This window comes from Prorops nasuta, unplaced genomic scaffold, assembly GCF_024137725.1.
Source record: "Prorops nasuta isolate Cenicafe-Biocafe unplaced genomic scaffold, Cenicafe_Pnas_1.2 PNAS00025, whole genome shotgun sequence".
Lineage (NCBI taxonomy): Eukaryota > Metazoa > Arthropoda > Insecta > Hymenoptera > Bethylidae > Prorops > Prorops nasuta.
The window spans coordinates 2342862-2360406 of record NW_027116822.1 but is presented as its reverse complement, the minus strand read 5'-3'; the positions used below and the strand labels follow the sequence as shown (position 1 = coordinate 2360406).

The following is a 17545-nucleotide window of genomic DNA, read 5'->3' as shown; positions in this document are numbered from 1 at the left end:
AATTGTTTAATACTCGTTAAAAATATAAATTTCATTATTTTCAAGTGAATAGTTATCAGCTACGACTTTAATATAATTACAATTGTTCTTCCTAGAGAAGATGGGATAATATTTAACAGTAACTCCCAAATAAGTCCAATGGTTAGGAGTCATTTCCTATAACATAATATAACATAACGATCTCAAGCCAAAGACCGAGAGCCCAGTGGTATAATTTTAAATTCATAACAAAACATGACAATCTACATACCAATGTACAATTTACGATAAACATGAAAATTTCTATAGCACAATCACAATTTTCAACATAACAACTGATAAACGTTCCACTATGTGATTCATGGAAATTGTATATAGGTACTCAAAAGATATGCGAAAATCACATTATCACTCGAATTAAACAATTAAACGTTACATAATGTTATTGCACGTGATAAATTGCAGTATGGCAAATTAAGAAATGATCGTTGTTCTTATTACACTTAAGTCTGGACTATCGACCTACGTCAAATCGTAACGATACAAGAGTTTTTCATATTGTGATTTTAATTCCTTTCGCTGTACTCTTGAACTGGTATAATAAGTCAAAGTAAAACAAATATACTTTTTCTCATTCTAACTTATTTCTCTAGTACAGCAATAGAATACAAATATATTATCAGAGCATACGTTTTTTGTACAAATTAAAACATATAAATTACATACTGTACAAGTAATACACAGTTTATCGGGAAACATTCACAGGTGGTAAAGTTCATTCGTAAAAATAACAACTTCTATCTACGTCGCATATAAAATTAAACATTCTGCAAAAGTGATTCTCGATAAATATTGATATATAGTAAAAAAAACTGTAAATAGCAGTGTAGATACCGCGGCGCAGTGTAATAATCTGAAAAGCTCCTTGCAATCGTCTGTAAGCTCTGTCTAAAATTGTTATACGATCCAAATAAAAGATCCAGGTATTAAGTAGAAACAATCAGTTCCACGTTCAACGTTAACTAATTGGAATCTACAGCTTTCGCTCAAGCTGTTTTCCCTATATTCATAAAAACCAGCAGCTACAGCTTTTAAGTTTTGTGTAACATTAATGTTATAAAATATCTAAGTAAAAATGTAGGTGCTATAAAATCATTTAATTGGCTCTGTTTGATTAAACAGAACAAGGCCGTTATTATGCATTGTTAAATATATAAAATTACTTTGGCCATTAATTTCAAACCTGGAACGCGTGAGCTGGTATGACACAAAAGAATCCACGATTTTGCTCAAGAAACAAATGCTAAACAAGACGCGAGGCAAACACAGATATACATATGCATGTGGCATATATCCTAGATCTTTACTCTAATAACACAAAAAATTTTAACTAAATGTCTGCAATGATTCTACAAGTTTGTAATGATGCAGTAAGTTATCAGAAATATATTTACAGTTTTAATACTACTTATCCAAAATTGTTTTAAACTTTATCTTTTCGAGCAAAACGTCGAATCCTTTCTAAATTTTAAGCGTATCTAACTGTATCAATCACAGAACTTTTTCAAAAAACGAAAAAATATCCGCCATCATTATCAATATTAATCGCAATTAAAAATACATTTATCACACGAATACGTTCATCCATTATAATTCATTAGATTCATTAATTTTCTTCCCATTCGCTATTTAGTTATCTATAATTTCAGTACTCAGTCTTCAGGCTGCAGTCTGTCGATGATTTTATTTACACCGGGGAGATATCAGGGATTATTTACAGGGGTCTAACAGTTCTTTGTTGCACGGTAAACACTACACGATTTTTATGGCGTTATCGATGTGTAGCTTTGACATTGTTTTTTTCACTCGTAATGCTGTTAATCGGACTGCAGGATTCCCGTGCCAGCATTCGACCATTAGCTTACTCATTGCCAATAAGATCTGTAAGAAAACTCGCGTTATTATCAATTTACAAAATTTTACATATTAATGCAGGATAAGAAAATTTCATATTTATCTTTAAATTATAACGAAGTCAGTTTTTCTAACTAGAATAATAATTCATTGACAAATTAACAACTTGGAGAAAATACAAATGTAAATTAGAATACTCACAGGATCGTTCCCCCATCTGGGAGGAATGATTGGACGTAGTCGTTTAACACAAACAGCTAATCTCATATCCTCGAAATCTGGATCGCTGGGCACCACGTTGTGATAGGGCAAAGCGTAAGGCTCTGCCATAGAAACTTTTCCACCAGTGACGCATCTTCTGCAAGCCTCCCATAATACAAGTCCTACTGAATATACATCTGCCATCTTAAAGGCATCAAAAGAAGATGTGTTTAAACTCTCGTCCAAAACCTCAGGGGCCATATAACGCCGAGTTCCTACTCTGGTGTTTGGTGCTATATCGATCTCTCCACTCTCACTAAAAAGAAAAAAAAAGTACAAGTTTTATTTAATACCTTACACCATCTAAGTAGTCTGTGTGTACTTATATATATTAAAATAATTACCTAATAAATCTTACAGCTAAACCAAAGTCAGCGATTGCACATTCCCCATTCCTCTTAACAAGGATATTTTTGCTCTTAATATCGCGATGTGCTATTGCTGGTTTTCCTCTGGTTCCAAAAATTTCAGTGTGCAAATGAGCAATACCAGAAGCTATTGAAAGGCAGATAGCTAATAAGGATGGGCCATCCAGAACTGTTGTTTGCAGGTAATCGTGTAAAGATCCCCTTTCATGGTAATCTGTGATTAGTAGCATTTGAGTCCAGGACCCTGTTCCTTTAATATCAGCAGCAATAAATCCAAGGATATTTTCATGTCTCATGAGTACAGTTTGGTAGATTTCAGTTTCCCTGAACCAAGAAGCCTCCTCTAAGGTGAAAAATACTTTAACAGCAACTTTTTCACCTCTCCACCTGGCAAGCCAAACTTCACCATAACGTCCTTTCCCTACACACTGAGATAGAGCTAATTGCTTAGCAATGGTTCTCTGAACTAGTAAAGGTAGGCCTGATCCTGAGCCACTACTCTGATCAATAAAATCTTGGAGAGTGCCCTGAGAAGGTACTAAACAAGGACCACGCTCTTTCCTTCTGTATCTATGGTAAATTATCAGCATTGCTATGGTAAATAACATTAGGCACACTGACAAGGATACAGCTAATATGATTAAAGGAGCCCCTGATGCTATAGCTATAGGGTCTGGGGATGCTGTTGGGCGTGGTTTGTAATTTGGAAACAGATCTTTGTTACATAAAGATGTCTTGTTGCAGCAAAGAATACTCTTCTCTTGCAAATGAGGCACTAAATGCCCTTTACACTGCATGAAGCCTCGTTCATCTGGTGGTAAACAGCCAAACGAATACTCTGGGACAAATTCACGATGCTCAGCATCCCATACCTCCTCCACAGCACTGAAACAGTATCCACCGGGCCGTCCTTCACAAGTTCCATTCTGCCTATCATCAGGACAGTGTCCTTCGCAGTAGCAAGTCAGACCAGTTACTAGAAGCAGAAAAAATCATTATTATTATATTCCAGAAATAGAAAATAGAAGATTGAATTATATAGTTACAAATAGTGAATTGCCAAACCTGGCATTCTCACAAGCTATTAAGAATACAGCGCCGTAAAAGGCACAAGGACTGTTCCAGGAATTTTTTTCGCTATCTGGTTGAGGTTATGTAAGTGTAAACAAGTTAGGAAGGGGGAAAGTCGCAATCTGAACCATTCTGAGCGAGGATAACGAATTGGGTAGTTGATAAATAATGAATGGATGACTAAAAGAGGTAGCATTGGATTTTGCTACAGCTAGATTCTCGTTTAAGCAGCATTTTGCGTAGGCGAACCACCATTGCTGCCCACGTTCAACTCAACCTGAAGCTCGGCAGAGGAATAGGAATGGAAAAAGGTGCGCCAAGCTACTACAGAAAAATTCTCTTACCTCCAACCCGAAGGCTGGTTAACTTCCGGTACCTTTTGCAAATTCATTAGATGAACTACGTTAAAATTATATAAATAATAATGACCGTATCATCAAAATTTTAATTTGTACAAGTAAGAAATAGTTTTGTGTCAATAAAAGGAATTTAATTCGAAAATTTGAGTCATTTCTTAAGACATTAACTTGACAGCTAAAAAGTATTAACTTTAAGGAAAATATCTAAATATTACGATTGGTGAAATAGAGAAGCAACGATTGAGGTCGAAGATACAAATATGATAACTTTGATTTTTTAAACCCGTGTGAACCGGAAAGCAACGATTCTTTTCCTCATCCGTGAGATTTCACGAACGGCGCCACTTTTTTCGTCATCCAATAAACAAGAGTTATCGCGCATCAAAGATCATTTGTATCTAACGTTAATTATCCAATCTCTTCCTTTGATACAAAGAGAAAATATTTGACAAATTGTAAATTGTTTGTTTCAGGGGTACATTATTCAAGGATCAAACGAATCGAGTTAAATTAGTCCGTTAATAGATTTTCGTTGTACGGAAATAAGTCGTGTATATTTCCGGGAGGCGAAAGAGTCGGAGAATTTGTCTTCAGGGAGCTTGAATAAGCATGACTGCTGGGTACAAGAAATATTTTGTCTGTCTTGTAACGTTGACGGGGCCAGACTGGAAAGTCTGCCAAGTCTGAAAAGACAAAAAGAATCCCTAGAAGTTGCTTATCTTCTACCGCAGAATTGCCACCCTCGTTCCTATTTTAACGTACATTCTATTTATAATAGTCGTAATATCACACACGTTTCTAACGTGCAATGATCTTTAATGTTTAAATTGAAAACATACAAATGCTATATAATGATTGATTGTTTGATTTACTAATAAAGTCAATAAATACGTAGCCATAAAGCTTTCCTCCATTTAAATCTTATTTTCAATGTTCCTCCACGTTGTTTCTCGTTGCTACAATATACCGAAACAAAATTTAAACTATTACAAATGCAATATATAATTTTCAAATTGTATTTCGAATTGATCCTTCTATTTATACTGCTTGGAAATATCTATATGACAGATCGATCCACCTTCTCCGTCGGCATTTCTCTTCGAGCTCTCTACTCCGCCTACATAACCTCCAAATTTTTTTGTTAGACTAAAAATGAATTTGCGCTCCGTTCTCCGAATTGTCATAACATAAATTTTCCACGAAACGTAATAAAGGCTTAATTATCTTCTAAGAAAACGCAATCCGGCAGATTATTATTAAAGCAAAATAACTCGAGCGATTTAATATCGATTTCCTGAAAACACCACCGCGACTCTTGAATGTTTATTTTTCATTCTACACCAATTTTTTATGGTACTTTTATGCATTATATACGAAATAGGTATTCTTGGTTCGATAATACGAGTATGACTAACTTAAATATAATAAACGAAAACAGTATGCTGAATAAATTTTTATTGGAACTTTAAAAATGAGTCAAACGGATGAGATTTCTCGCGAATTATCGCATTCCTATGAATCTGCGCACGGTCTATGACAATTTGCGTCATAACTCGATTGGAAATAACTAGGAAAATAAGATCGAGCTGATTAGATATCTATCAAGTAGTAGCTCCATGATGGGGTTTCCCCTTTTTTCATCGCTTCTCTTCTATTTTTAAAATCCACTTCGGTGCAGGAGTTGTAAGTTTTCTTATCGACTTGGCTTTCGCAACAATCGCCGAAGCCTTCAATGAATCTTTCAAGTTACTACTGCGATATTTTATCAGCTGTGCCAAGAACGCTCGATTGCCAAGAGTCTTCCAGCACTCCATTTTTATTACAAACGTTCCCTCTCATACTGGCAACACTTTTTCCCCTCCAACGAAATGCAATTAGCCATTCAAATCTCATCGCGTGGAAATAAACGTATTCAGGAACTTTTACGTATAATGCAAATTTATTCTACAAGGAATATAAATTTTTTGACAATGTACGTTTGCTCGTGTGAAAATTGAAATTCATTTTGTCGTATTGTTATGAAAGAGACTTAGGGGAAAAATGGCGTGCGAATAGGATGCATATTGAGCAGCAAACGTCGATGTAAACATCGCACGAAACGATTTCGCGTCTTCGTGATCGTGGCTTAAAAGCACATTGACACGTGATGTACCGGGTGTAAAAACACACCTTGAAAAAATGTGAAAAACGGAGGGATTTCCGTCCCCATCCACGTTTATCAACGGTAGTATATATTTCATAGTCTTTAACACGATGTTCCCACAAAATGTAATGCCAGATATAAATGCACAAGAATATTATTAATGGAGATATGTGCAAAATTTCTGCCATGCGATACAAACCTTTTCTTTCGTTTTTGTGAAAATTGTTTGTAAATTTTATATCATTTAGGAAGTTAAAGAAATTTAATTCATAGGAAACATTATTAAAAGAGAATTTTAACTGACAGATATGATAAACTTGTATACACTGAGTAGTGGAAAACTTTTCTATTTGTAGAATTTTTACACATTTCATCATTTGCCGCCGAGACGCTTATTGGTAACCTTTCCTTAAAAAATTCTCCGTTTTGCTGCAATTTAATTTGACCTTTCCTTTCCGTGATTTTCTCTTGCGTTTTTCTCGCAAGGTCGTCTGTCCGTGCGAAATAAATCCCCACTTAATCGCTGATAAGGCAGAACCTCGGTATATTTGACGAAATAAGTGCCGAAAAATTATTTCAGAAATCTGACAGAAATTTACTCTTCAATCGCTCGATAAAACATAGTGTATCAGTTAATCGACAGACGAAAAGCGAGATTGATATAAATAAAAACCTTAGATGTCTGAAAAAGTAGTATTTCAGTGGCTAACCTTACCACCTAACCTCTCTCTCTCCCTCTCTCCCTCCGTAGATAGATAAAAAGGAACGCGCATTCAACTTGCACAGAGATTCTTGTGAGAAAACATTGATTCTCCCACCATTCTATTCCATTGGCATCACTTTTCAGTTGCACTCGAAAAAATAGGAGGAAACTCATTAAAAAGAAAACAACAGTATAATCAATATCCATACTTGATAACAAAGAAACATATAACAGGAAATGTTTTTTTAAATCTTAGAAAAATTATTGTTTTCCAGTCAGAAAAATACTTCCAACAGAATACTGCAAAGCCCAAACAGTTCATGGGAAAGATATATCTAGAACGTTCAAAAACAGTGAACAAAAAACTCAAAGAATTTTCATGAAAAGGTTACGAAGAAATTCTGGAAAACACTTGTTCAAAGATCAATTTTCTAAAGCAAAAAGAGATCAGTATAGGATCAGAGGAAATTGTACTATTTAAGACTGACGAGGAAAAGGTAGAGTTATCCCAGGAAGGAAGTTAGACGAAGATTCTAAACAATAGTTTATTATGTTTGAATATTCAGTAATTCCAATAAAGAGAAAGAGAAAATGAGTGAGAAGGAAAGAGTGATGTAGGGTGGTCCATTCTGTTCACATCTGTACGGCAGAAGGCAAAAGCAAAAGACACCGATTGTCCCATCGATTTTCAAAGAATCTCTCAAGGAAGCAGTAACCACGGGGAAATATCAATAGAATCTAACAACTGTACGTATGCGATACTCACCACTGCTAAAATTGATGATAAACAAAGTTAACAAGATCCAAAAAGTGTATTTACATTCGCGCCGACCCGGAGTATCGGAGAGCGCAGCCATTTTCTACACACGAGAGCACATACTTCACTGTGACGTAGAGTTTTCAACGTCGAGTCTGAAGCGCAGGCCGCGGATTCGTCGGCAATTTCCGGAGACGTTCGGAAACGATAGAGGGGATACTTCCCCTCTGTTGAATAAATGATGATAAACGGTGGGAATTCGGTACCCCCACTCCGATTATCTTTACCTGTTTTAAGCAGGGATAGTAGTCAGAGTGGGGGTAACGAATTCCCACCGTTTACTATCCTTTTCTTGAACAGCCCTTCGACAAGTTTCGGCAGTAATCGGTACTGCTCGGAGCTCTTTACTAGCTTGGTGGGGCAGCGGGAAGCGGGAACCCCTATTTCTTTGCCTTGGTCATTCTTTTCTTCTTTTCTCTCTTACCCTTTCCCACTCCTCGAAGAAGCGCGAAAAAACCCGAGCGCCTTCGTCTCCTCCTGAGATGCTTGGTTAGGGAAGCAGAAAAACTGGTCGTGAATGCTCGTCGCCTTTCGGGGAAGCTCGGCTTTCCACTCGTTTCGTATAGTTTCGAAACAGAGAACGCTTTGCCCAGCAATAGAATCTCATCTAGACAGAAAAAGATGCCTGGACCAATGTTCACTGAAGAATACCATTCTCGAATCACCTCGAGTGTTAAAATCGTTAAATACAGACCCACTTTTTACACTCGTCATCTCCTATTAGGTATCTAAGGCATCAAACATTTTTATCATACACCTCTGAAACGAGTAAGTTATAACCTCAACGCTCTAGACTGTTTTTTTATATTTTTTTAGATTATTGGAAATTTTCAAAAGATTATAAAAGCAAAATAAATTTTTATAAAGGCATTTTGAAGGAAGGATGTAGGAAGTGGGTTAATGGTAAGGAGCGTTTGAGCTGTTTTTATTAATTGGATAACTTAGCACGAGTCTGGCGTCGGTAGTGGCGGGGATTGTACGACGGCGCCCTGCGGGCGCCACTTTGCCGCGTCGGCCAGAGAGGCTGGAGATGTTTCTTTCTCTCACTCTACTACCAGAGCTTGAAAATCTTTTCTTTCACTCACTCAACCACGCTCAACGACCAAAGGCTGGAGATCTTTTCTTTTCCCTTCCTCCCTTACCTCTCCTTTCTCATGCTGCAAACACTACTCCTGCAACGGAGGTTATAAAACAGCCAACAAAATTTTAAAACATCAATCTCTAGTCCCTCTTCAAACTCGAAAGACTAGCTTTGGAATATATATTATTTTTAACAGTAAACTTACCCAGGAATTTTGTATACAAATTTGTTTACAATTAAAAAGGGTTAGTTGATCACTAACTGCTAGCTTTAATGTTGATCTAACAAAAGATTGTTTATCTTTTGCCATTCTTTATATGGTTAATCGATGAATACTGCATGATTTATAGAATCTTTGCCATTTAAGAATAAAAAATTGTTGTGGTTTGATTTAAAGAAAAAGGTGGAGGTTTGCGATGAGATTGAAACTTGTAAATCTCGTACAGTAAATTGAGGGTTTGGTGTTTCCTGATGGATGGTAATAAGTGATGGTTACAATTTTTTTGGTTATCTCAGAATGAATCTGCTACTGTTCGCCTAAATTGGCACGCAAAAAGCTAAACATCGCCACTATACTCTCGCATAACTTTTGGTTATCGCAAATATGACTTCGCAAGAGCGATAGAATTATTCATCCGAGGAAAAAATTCACACTATCAAATTCTCTTACTGGAGACAACTGCTCCAATTCATTCGCAACGACAAAAATATCAAAATCATTTACGATGTGAAAGATATATCATAAATTTAATAATTATATTGCTTAGTAATTTTAATTTACGATTTTTAGGTTAGTTTCTGATGATCGCGGTAGAATTTTGGAACGCGTGAAGTTCAAGCAGTGATCAATTGTTTAACCAATCAGAGACGAGATATGCGGCATTCGTATCAACACATCGAAGAAACAAGTGGCAAAGATTTAAACGGCTGTGTAACACTTTGTGACACGAAGATATCTTCGCATTAGTAGCAAGCCCGCAATTTATTATTATTGAAAAGCTGATTTTTAATTTATAATGATTGAATGACGAAGAAAATCGAGATTTCAAGCTGCATATCCGGATGCGGCGGGGAATTAGCATTAAAGTGGTTCCCTGCCACCTCCATGGCGTCGTTTTGTGCCATCCTCACGGCAGGGGCCTAACTTCACGCTGAGTGAACCTTATAAAAGCTTTCCCTCTTATATTTTCACTCTCATATTCCACATTCAAATCTCTCAACGCAATTAATATTTATATTTCGATAAAATAAATTTACCTTTGAGTATCTTCTAAATTAAAACAAATTTTTGCATAAAGCTAAAGTGGTATATTTTTGTTTTAACATAGAAAAATTTGCAAAGAGTAAATTACCAGATTTATGAAGTCTCTGGGCCTCGAGCGCGATATATCGGGTTTCCCGAGGAACCTGTTGCGTTTCCACACTTGCAGCTGATGATGCTTAAAGGCGGCAGTCATTTATATTTAGAAATGATCCTCGGCTCTTTTATGGAAACGCGCCGACCAGTCTGAGCTCCAGCAATTTCAATGACTGTCGTTAGATGGTTCATGCTAATCCTGGAATTCTATTTCAATGTAATCTTCAGAATTATTCAAATCTTTTTAGGAACTTTAACCTAACCTTTACGAAATGGAATGGTTTTATCACTCACCTAAACAACTGAAAAGGTTAAATATTTTTTAATTGAGATTTTCGAAATCGGCTATTTTTGCATGGTGAAAAAACGAGGCAAATATCAAATTCTAACGCTGATTGGAGTGATCTAATTTGGAAACAGAGATGCAAAATCGTGGGTATAAAAAATCCCCACCACGCCACCTTCCGTGCATTTAGCAGAATAGGGATTTGTAATCCTAGGGGTGGAGGGGAGTGGAAACGAAGAATCCATAGATTTGCAACACTGTATGGATATTTAGGCTCGAAAATATGCACCAAACTAAGCTTAAATTTCAAATTGGCAAATACTTAAAATAAAGACCGAGCTGAGCATTGCATCGAAGATAAAAATGTGTGAGACAATTGATCTTAGCTAAAACCGTAATAAGCATAAGTTCCGTTTATAGAGATTCGGGCCTTATAGTGCTGCCTCTGCCGGAACTAATTGAGCCAATCTTTCTTTCGCGTGCTTACCCCTCTCTCACTCGAGTACAAATCGCCGAAAGGTTAATTGCCAATGTCGACTCTCGAATTCTCACGACTTAACTGATCTAATCGCGCCTGCTAATTGTTGCCTGCTGCTATTATTATGCATTACACATCGTAAATTACATCGCAGCTTTTTTGCACCCAGATTAAAGTAATAAAAGTAATTGCAAATTTTACAGTTGCACCTCAAATTAATTCGTGCTAATTACAGATTTTTCGTTCAACGATTTACACCATTACATCTTTGGCTTAACTTACAAAACGGAAACCAACGCTCTTAATATAATAATACCAACCGTTAAGTCACAATTTTCCGAGCTGTTTAAGTTCGTAATTACAGTGAAAAGTGCACGAGAGTGAATTGAACTAAGGTCCAGATTATTCCTAGAGCAAATCATAATGTGTAGAGTATGGCATCATAAAAGGGGGGCGTGTGTTATCAAAACACATATAATCAAAGTGAAGTGGCATTGGTTGGAAAAGATCACTTCAAAATTAATACTACGCCACACAATAACTGTATCGTCGGTCAAACTAGCCCTTTTAGAAATAATCTCAGCTTATTTAGGACGCAGTAAGCACCAATTCTGAAAACTACCTGAGTTTGATTATACGTATAATAGCCCCTCACAATAGGTACAATTGCGTTTTAGCCTGGTAAATGGAATGGTCACTGCTGGAGATAGAGTACTTTCTTGCAAGAAGGGTCTCACTTGTCCAGAAGAGCTATTTTCTCCACTTGAAAAGTTTCTTTTCTTTATAGGTTAGAAGCACTATTCTCGCAAAACTGGAATAGAGGTTAACATGAAATTTCTCTCTTCTTCTCTCTCTCTCTTTTGTTGTTTTTGCTCTGTATTGTCGCGCTTTTTTGGCTAAAGCTTTGTCAGTGGTGCGTGACGAGGAGGCGTCACTTCGCAGAAAAGACCGTAGCCGATTCTAATCCCGAAATCCGGTTCGAAACTCGCAGGACTGTCGCTTCTCCTTTTACTTGACGTGCGAGAGGACCGACATTCTGGCGACCGTCCAGCGCCTTCTTCATGAATTTAAGGATTCTTTTAAATATAAATTTAAACCCCACATCCACAAGTCTCATGGATTCGCATAGCCGCGTATTCCGACTGCCATCCGTGAAAATCAGATAAAACTACGTCGAGCACTCTACAATGCAGTCTGCGTTTCTTTATTCCACAATCTCCACCCCTTCTCCCTTTTTAAGATTCAGCGAGATTCACCGAATCTGTATTCGATTGCACCAATTGCATTCTAATGCAAATAATTCCAACTCTTCACAACTAATTATAATCCTATATTTTTAGTTTATTATCAGAAGAGGTTATTCGATACACAACAGTATCAGTTCCGTCCGAAAATTTTTAGGTTAGAAATCACTCGGGGATTTGAGAGTGCGGAGAAAGTATCGAGCGAATGGTAAGTTTTTCGTTTTTCCAATTTGGATGGTGGATCACACTGGATTCTAATCTCGTAAAAGATTAACAGGGGTGTGTAATAAATACGAGGATTTCTTATTACTGGGCGTTAATGTTTTTTCTTCGTTTTGTTGGCGCGACAAGGAGGGGGGAGACCGAAAATCTGGCGCCCGTTCAGGGCCCAAGGGAGGCGGGGGTGTTATATTTCATTCGAGCCATTCAATGCTGCTAGAGGCTCGAACAAACGAACGGACCAGCTCGACTGCGCCACAACAGCAAGAGCCACAAAAGAGCGAGCGTCCGGAACGTCTGGTTTTTAACGCGCCATGACCATTTCACCTCCCATCTCACCCCTCCCTTCTCTCGATCTCTCCACGTTCTCTCCTCTTCCTCTCTGAATCTCCAGACGAAGCCTCAGCGGGGCCCGTATTATACTAGTTACCCCTCGATCCTATTCACCACGAGATGAACTTCAGGAATGTAGTAAGTACTGAAAGTGCCCCGTTCATTCGAGTTTTTTCTATTTTAGTTTTATTTGCCCAAGACATTTTGTAGCAAACAGCTCTGATCATCTTTTGTAATTTGAAAATATTGCTTTAAAATAATTCCGATAGATATTATTTTCTTATCAAAATCGTAGTCGAATATTTTTCATTATTGTGGTTTTTTAAACCTCCAATTACTTGATTTCAAGATATATTTTACAAAAAGAATCTAAATCTGAAATTACAAGCAAGGCACGAATGAGGACAAATATTGATTAGCTTTTTAATACAACAACTGTACTATTTGAAGAACGTTGGGGCTGTTCTAAAAACTCTATAAGGAAATATTTTTATTATTGAACAATTAAAACACGTCGTTTCATAAGAAATAATAGGACCAAAAAGAAGCTGAAGAAGAGACCGGAAACAAGTCGTTGTTTTGATTGAAATTTCGACCAGTCGCGTATCGAGAGAAGTCAGAGACCCACACCGCTCTTCTAAATAGACACAATTATGATCGATTATCCAATCTACAGTTCCCCCGGCCAATCTGAACCGTTTGAATAATGGCCCACTTGGTAAAGTCATAGCAATAAAAAATGGACCAGCATGTAATTAAAACAAACATATTCTTTGTCTGCTGTAATTAACGTTTCCCCATTAATTAATTAAATTTAAAGTACCCAAAAAATCATTTGGTCAATTCTGGCATATTTACATCAATTACATAATTGGAAAGGTCCAAATAGGAAATCGATGAAGCGTATTTTTTGTCACGAATTTACGTCATCTTGTGTTTCATTGGGTTCTTCTTTGGCAGCGGCCTTTCTTTGATGTCGACGCGGTGGCCCCAATTCACACCTGACTTTAAGCGATAAAACCGCCTCTAAAGATATCCTTATCCTTTAGCCCAAACGTCCCGTGACTTTCTTATCTCAGCAGGTAGCTCGATCGAATTCATTTCGACTCTCCCCTATCCCCACTCCTCCTATTCCTTAACCAGAATATCCCTAGAGAACGGAAATTAATTGCCGGCGCCAATCTGCCGGCTACTCGCGAACCGATTAATTCCAAGATGAGGAAACATCGCGTCGATTTACCGCGAAATCCTTGAAGCCTACAGTCAATCCCACTAGAAATTGTTTACTCAAAATTCACGATGATTATAAACAAAGTCGACCGACTCTTATTATAAAAATGAAGAAAAATAAATTTATATGATCATATATCAATATCGAATTTCCCTTAGCAGGGATATCTATTATCGAAAACTACTTTTCTAGCGAGGCTTATATTTACATATTAAAATTCTGCAGAACCCACGCAAAATAATCGTATCCGAATAACCTACTGTGTGTGGAAGGCGCCTATTTTTGATCGCAAGATGGTGTCTCTCTTTTGCTTTAATTAAGATTCAAAAACTAACAATGAGCTATGATTGTTTTCGAAATCGTAGCAAATGCATTATTGGCCGGAATAAAAAAAGGTGGTTAGGGAATTTTTTTAATACTTTCTAAGTTGTTACGTCCCTGCTTGGTCCTTTCGGAGGCGCGAGAGGGCCTTAGCGAAGGTTGGGATAGCCATGGAGGGGAATAACAAAGATCCATCGGGACCGGTTTCGTGTTCTGCCCTTTTTTACATTCCCCGAAGAGGCCCCGCCGTGCGGCTGGTGTGAAAACCGACACCCACCCACTTGTTATTTTGTCAAACACGAGTCTTGAAAATTATAGGAATCATCCTGAGGCCACGCTCCGCCAGCAAATTATTTTCGATTGCAAGCTCTCGCTACATTTTATACCCGTCAATTAAACGTGACATCGGACAATTGCTACCGATGTGCTTCCATTGATCAAAATGGCTCTCTAACTCGATAACGTTCGCAAAAAGGCTCAGTAGCCCAGTCTAGATATCACGAGAAGCGAGCCGGCTAACACTGAAATAACCTAACTTTGCTTACACACTTCTAATCTACCTGACAAATCAGCATCCCTTTCATTTCATTAAGCGTACACGTATATTTTAATTTACAACAACACGTATCATGTTTACACTGTGTTTGTTTTACATTTGAAGTAGTAAATTCTGCTGTTAATAATTTTCAAGACAATTGTACAAAGAGGGAGGTACTCCCAGCTGCTGAAAGAGGGTAAAAGCGTGAAGGTAATCGTAATAATGATTATTTCTTATAGGAACATTTCAAGACAAATTGTTTTAAATGATATCCTGCTACTAATATCTTCATAGGCTTTTCCTTCCATTACTTCTTTCGGTTCTATAAACTGATATTATAGTTAGAGATTGTTTATCTCTCAAAATTGTATAGTAATCTGTGTTATGCTGAAAGTTGATGACTCTCATTATGCTAGTTGATAAGGAACGCGATGCATAATCATATTCCGGTCCATTTCTCTTGAGTATAAAGAAAAACAATTTAACTTTAATAACAGTTGACCGGTAGTTAATCTCTTCAGTTGTGTTGAATAACAAATAAAAATTAAAAATATTTATTTCAACAATGTGGAATTAGTACTTTTTAAATATTTTCTCAAAATGCAAGCCTGCTTTCGCTGGAAACGTACAGCGAATCAGAACAACTTATATGTACATGACCAGTAGGTTCAACAAATAAGGCTCTTGTAAAACACTCTCCTTTCCTGAGGCCTTGCAATACACATATATCCCAAACGGGTTTACTTGCTTCTCCGTAATCAGAAAACAATACTAGCGAACTAACCTTCTCACAACATGACATATGTTAACTAATAAACTGTTTCGCTTCTTTGAATTACGAGCTCTTATTTTCTATTAAATAATAAAATAGAATAGAATCTTTGTTTTCTGATTTCGAAATTTTTTCCCTGACGAATCATTAGTTCCTTGGCAACATTTTATTTGGTTATAAAAGAGAAACTAGTACTAATCTCTTTTCAATTATATATTTGTTATATAATCACCCTCTATATACCATTCAGAGTTAATATTTCAATTTGATTAAATATATTAATTCTTTTCTTTCAAATTAATTTATTATAAAAAAAATTAATCCCCTTTACATTATGATTAAAAAAATATTTTTAAAGTAATTTTTATTATGTTAAAGGATACTTTACTTTAAACTTTAAAATAATTCGTGTAGATTCGCGGGAATATTTTTAATACACTGAAGCTATGCTGCTGCCATCTATTAGTTAGTAACTGAACTGTAAAATCAGACATCTTGTCAATAAAATCAGTTTTAAAAATTGACACATTCAGCATTAAATAAAGAATAGAATTCATTTTTATAAATGTTTTTTATTTAATTAATATAGGTGCACAAAATTACTTTTCCGCCTTCTTAGCTTTTACAGATGCTTGTTGTGCCTTCATTACCTTAACAACAATCTTCTGTTCTTCGATGAGAAAAGCACGAACAATCCTATAATTATTTATTTATTATTGTACAATAAATAATTCTTGCATTCAATAAATTTTAATTGTAGTAATCTTAGGGACTTACCTTTCTTTCACACACTTATGACACAGGACACCTCCATATACCCGTTTTACTGTCTTCTTCCTCCTGCACATACGCGAACGTTCCATAGGTCTTGCTGGCTGAATACCTCTCAGTTTGTCTTTACACTGACCACATCTAGGGATCTTCTTGGGCTTTTTAAGGTACTGATACACTAATTTGCCACCAGGAGTACGTACCCTGCAAAATCCATTTTCTATAAATCTCAATAAACATTCATAATATCAACAAGAAACACAACATTTGTTGAAAGTTACAACAGTCTGGTTCATTTATATTAATAACCAAAAAATACTGCTATTATTTGTCAAATACACGTGGATATTGATGCATATAAACTTTACCAAAACATAACCTATTTTAGTATATCAAAATAACCTACAGACCGTATTTTCGAGGCACGAACCTCAACAAAACTTGTGTAAATATTTCTTAGAGAAAGACGAAGGTAAATTTTAACTTATAACGTATACTTACACCCGTCTCCTGTTACTTTTCGTGTTGTACGACAATCGTCGTCGATAGGTTAGACGTTGCACCATTTTGTGTCTGTAATTTAAAATTACTTGTTACAAAAAAAGTTCATCAATATTAACCTTGCAGCATCACAAAACACCTTATTTATTTGAGAAATCCTAGGTTCAATTCTGAACGATCAGATTAATGTGTATTTTACAGATTTCTCAAAATCATTTAAAATTGACACAAACCTCTTTCAGAGCAAAACGGAAAAGGAAGCTATTCTTCCTAGACAAATTTTGCGCAGGCGCAAGCGCAACATGAGATAATCAGTTTTACGCAGCGAAAGGCCATCTCACGTTTTAGATTTGTAGCTTCGCTTTAAAAAAATTCCAATAGATGGGAGTAGCTGCTGGCTTCAAAATATCACCGCGCTTTAATTAATTTTCAAATTTATCTAATTTAAAATATCCTAAGATAATCCAACGAAATTTAATATCATTGCCGTATCACGAGATTCTGCTTGATAACGATTAGTGACTTTTCTTGTAAGATGCCAAAAAAATAGAGCTTTAATTGACTTTAATCGAACTTCCAATACTCGATCATTAAAAAAATTCGTGCTGACCAAAAATAAGATTTAATCACTGATTAGCCCAATAATGAAATGGAAACAAATATATTTTTTAATGTTCGGTACACATGAAAGGGGAGAAGCCGGAAGCTTCTTCTTTAAACCGGTACACAGCTAACGTTGGAGTAGAATATGTATATATACAAAAAGTAATATAGCAAACTCGATCTATCAGAACGTAA

The 17545-nt window shown here is 36.3% G+C and overlaps 2 protein-coding genes across 3 annotated transcripts; both read right to left on the bottom strand.

The window, feature by feature from the left end:
• Positions 1-601: 601 nt before the first annotated feature.
• tkv (thickveins) lies at positions 602-7674 on the bottom strand. The gene is made up of 4 exons (XM_066741797.1): positions 7565-7674; positions 2499-3498; positions 2095-2410; positions 602-1920 (listed from the first exon to the last, which is right to left on the bottom strand). The coding sequence occupies exons 1-4, from the start codon at positions 7653-7655 to the stop codon at positions 1792-1794; spliced, it is 1536 nt and encodes a 511-aa protein (XP_066597894.1). The 5' UTR covers positions 7656-7674; the 3' UTR covers positions 602-1791.
• An 8353-nt stretch (positions 7675-16027) lies between these two features.
• Positions 16028-17035, bottom strand: LOC136782087 (large ribosomal subunit protein eL34-like). 2 transcript variants are annotated; one of them, XM_066741250.1, is made up of 4 exons: positions 16981-17035; positions 16748-16819; positions 16253-16450; positions 16028-16171 (listed from the first exon to the last, which is right to left on the bottom strand). In XM_066741250.1, exons 2-4 carry the CDS (start codon positions 16810-16812, stop codon positions 16075-16077), a joined length of 360 nt encoding a protein of 119 aa, XP_066597347.1. In that variant the 5' UTR covers positions 16813-16819; positions 16981-17035; the 3' UTR covers positions 16028-16074. The 2 variants fall into 2 exon arrangements, with proteins under 2 accessions (XP_066597347.1, XP_066597345.1); XM_066741248.1 differs by having other exon boundaries at positions 16887-17012.
• Between the last annotated feature and the right edge of the window lie 510 nt (positions 17036-17545).

What these genes read in the sequence shown, in the direction of transcription:
- LOC136782087 (XM_066741250.1), bottom strand. Translation starts at nt 16,812, where the DNA reads ATGGTGCAACGTCTAACCTATCGACGACGATTGTCGTACAACACGAAA. An exon ending in AAAAGTAACAGGAGACGGGT is followed by an intron (nt 16,451 to 16,747) that starts GTAAGTATACGT and finishes TGGATTTTGCAG; the next exon opens with GGTACGTACTCCTGGTGGCA. An exon ending in CATAAGTGTGTGAAAGAAAG is followed by an intron (nt 16,172 to 16,252) that starts GTAAGTCCCTAA and finishes AAATAATTATAG; the next exon opens with GATTGTTCGTGCTTTTCTCA.
- tkv (XM_066741797.1), bottom strand. Translation starts at nt 7,655, where the DNA reads ATGGCTGCGCTCTCCGATACTCCGGGTCGGCGCGAATGTAAATACACT. An exon ending in TATCATCAATTTTAGCAGTG is followed by an intron (nt 3,499 to 7,564) that starts GTGAGTATCGCA and finishes TTCTGCTTCTAG; the next exon opens with TAACTGGTCTGACTTGCTAC. An exon ending in CCAGATGGGGGAACGATCCT is followed by an intron (nt 1,921 to 2,094) that starts GTGAGTATTCTA and finishes GTTTTCTTACAG; the next exon opens with ATCTTATTGGCAATGAGTAA.